Source organism: Marmota marmota, unplaced genomic scaffold (assembly GCF_001458135.2).
Source record: "Marmota marmota marmota unplaced genomic scaffold, marMar, whole genome shotgun sequence".
In the NCBI taxonomy this organism is placed as follows: Eukaryota; Metazoa; Chordata; class Mammalia; order Rodentia; family Sciuridae; genus Marmota; species Marmota marmota.
The window spans coordinates 2,923,862-2,926,469 of NW_025999869.1; the positions used below are offsets into that span (position 1 = coordinate 2,923,862).

The window sequence follows — 2,608 nt, forward strand, 5'->3', positions numbered from 1 at the left end:
GGGCGGCCCCACCTGCGGCGCTGGGCGCCCACGTCCTGTCTCTGGGGTCATGCCACTGGCTTTGTTTGGCTCTAGGAACAAAGACTTGCCTGAGCCTCTTGGATGTAAACTCCCAGCCCCTGGTGGGTGGGGGAGTTGTCTCAAGGTGCTCCCTTTCCGTGGTTCTAATGGAAAAAAAAATGTCTTTGTCTTCCCAGGAGGGTATGAAGCTTTTTCAGCTTCCTGTCCGGAGCTCTGTAGCAAACAGTCGACCCCCATGGGGCTCAGCCTTCCCCTGAGTACTAGTGTCCCTGACAGCACAGAATCTGGATGCAGTTCCTGCAGCACCCCACTTTACGACCAGGTTAGTAGGGGCCCAAGCCAGAAGGAAGAAGTAAGAGCTGGCCAAGGCCTGGGACATGGGTGCCAGTGAGAATGTAGAAAGTGACTGCGGCTTTATAACAGGAACAACGTGAGGTCTTATTGTTCCCCTGTTGAGGGGTCTGATGAAGCCGAGTCCCTTATTGCTGGCATTGCAGAAGTTGACTCGCTGGCCCTGTCCAGGCACATGGGCTTCTGCTCTCTTTATTTATACTCTATCAGCAGAGCCTGGAAGGGCCCCCGGAATCTGGAACTCACTTTCTGGCAGGGAGTTTTGTAGGTGTGGGCACTGGTGCTTACTTGGAACAGGCTTGATGAGTGCTGGATTTTTCTGGATTTCAGGGTGGCCCAGTGGAGATCCTGCCCTTCTTGTACCTGGGCAGTGCCTACCATGCTTCCCGCAAGGACATGCTGGATGCCTTGGGCATCACTGCCCTGATCAATGTTTCAGCCAATTGCCCCAACCACTTTGAGGGCCACTACCAGTACAAGAGCATTCCTGTGGAGGACAACCACAAGGCGGACATCAGCTCCTGGTTCAACGAGGCCATAGACTTCATAGGTGAGCAAGGCCACCTGGGCCATTTCTGCCCCTCCCCATTTGGGTGACAGCACAGCCCCTTTGGCAAGGATTCAGTTGAATGATCCCTATCTGAGCCTTTCAGACATCAGATACTAATCTGGTGTCACAGCTTCCCTGCAAAATATGGAAGTTGATGTCCCACTTCACAGAGGCTCAGAAAGGTGGATCGATTTGTTGAAGATCCATCTGCTAAGTGGGCACACTATCTGGGTTTAAATCCCTTGCTGTCCTTTGCCTAACGCCCATGTTCCCTCCATGAATAGTGCCCAGTGGCTGCGTGAGGTGATGCTGACCCCCTGGCTAGGACACGCATGACATTTTGCACATCCCACCCTTGGCTCGGGTTCTCCTCCTGAGCTCCGGCTTCCTTTGTCTTCCAGATTCCATCAAGAATGCAGGGGGAAGGGTGTTTGTCCACTGCCAGGCGGGCATTTCCCGGTCAGCCACCATCTGCCTCGCTTACCTCATGAGGACTAACCGGGTGAAGCTGGATGAGGCCTTTGAGTTCGTGAAGCAGAGGCGAAGCATCATCTCCCCCAATTTCAGCTTCATGGGCCAGCTGCTGCAGTTCGAGTCCCAGGTGCTGGCCCCGCACTGCTCGGCTGAGGCCGGGAGCCCTGCCATGGCTGTGCTGGACCGAGGCACCTCCACCACCACGGTCTTCAACTTCCCCGTCTCCATTCCTGTCCACTCCACGAACAGTGCCCTCAGCTACCTTCAGAGCCCCATCACCACCTCCCCCAGCTGCTGAAAGGCCCTGGAGGAGCTTCCATTCCTCCAGGACCGCAGGCTCTTTCTCCAGAGGAGAGGCAGTAACTCCAGAGATGGGCTTGTGGGTGCTGGTCCTTATTTATTTAATTTCACCCAAGTTCCCTGGGTTCTGAGCAGTTGCCATGGTGACAGCGTCAAGACGTTTGCTGAACTCAGCACGTTGCGGACCAATATACAGTGGGTACATCAAGTCCCTCTGACAAAACGGGGCAGAAGAGAAAGGACTCCGTGTGTGAGCTGCTTTCTCTTCACTTGCCTCCGTTTTTTTCTAGAAACTTGATGCTTGACATACCTACCAGTATTACCATTCCCGATGACATATATGTATGAGAATATACCTTATTTATTTTCCCGTAGGCGTATGCCTTCACAAATGTGTCTACTCCTAGAAGAACCAAATACCTCAATTTTTGTGTTCAGTACTGTACTATCTTGTAAATAGATCTGAGCAGGTCTGTTCTCACCACTGGTGGAAAACACCAGTGTTGGTTTATTTAGTTGCCAACAGTTGTGTGTTTGCTGGTTATTTATGACCTGAAATAATATATTCCTTCTTCTAAGAAGACATTTTGTTATATAAGGATGAATTTTTTTATACAACAGAATAAATTATGTGATTTCTATGAAAATCTCAATGCTTGTTTCTTTGGCAACCCTGCCTGATCCCTGGTCTGCTCGTGAGAGAAGCATTTGGACCAGTGCCTGAAGAATCTGATCCTGCACTCCTTGGTGGCCCCTGGGTCCCATGAGATGACTGGGTCGCCAGGGAATGTGCTAGGGTAAGACACCAGTGCTAAGGCAGAATGCTTGTACAGGGTCAAAGTGTCCCCTCATCCCCTGCCATGTCCTTGTCAGCAGCCTGGTAACCTATTATGTCACCCAGGGAGTCCAAGT

General features: G+C 51.7%; 1 protein-coding gene across 1 annotated transcript in view; it reads left to right on the forward strand.

Moving 5' to 3' along the window:
• The window catches only part of Dusp1 (dual specificity phosphatase 1), a 24,790-nt gene extending 22,453 nt beyond the window's left edge, over window positions 1-2,337 (forward strand). The window contains exons 2-4 of the mRNA XM_048815433.1: window positions 1-343; window positions 703-922; window positions 1,324-2,337. Coding sequence (XP_048671390.1) covers window positions 1-343; window positions 703-922; window positions 1,324-1,694 — 934 coding nt within the window. The 3' untranslated portion in view covers window positions 1,695-2,337. The remainder of the gene's footprint in view (window positions 344-702; window positions 923-1,323) is intronic.
• Window positions 2,338-2,608: the final 271 nt, after the last annotated feature.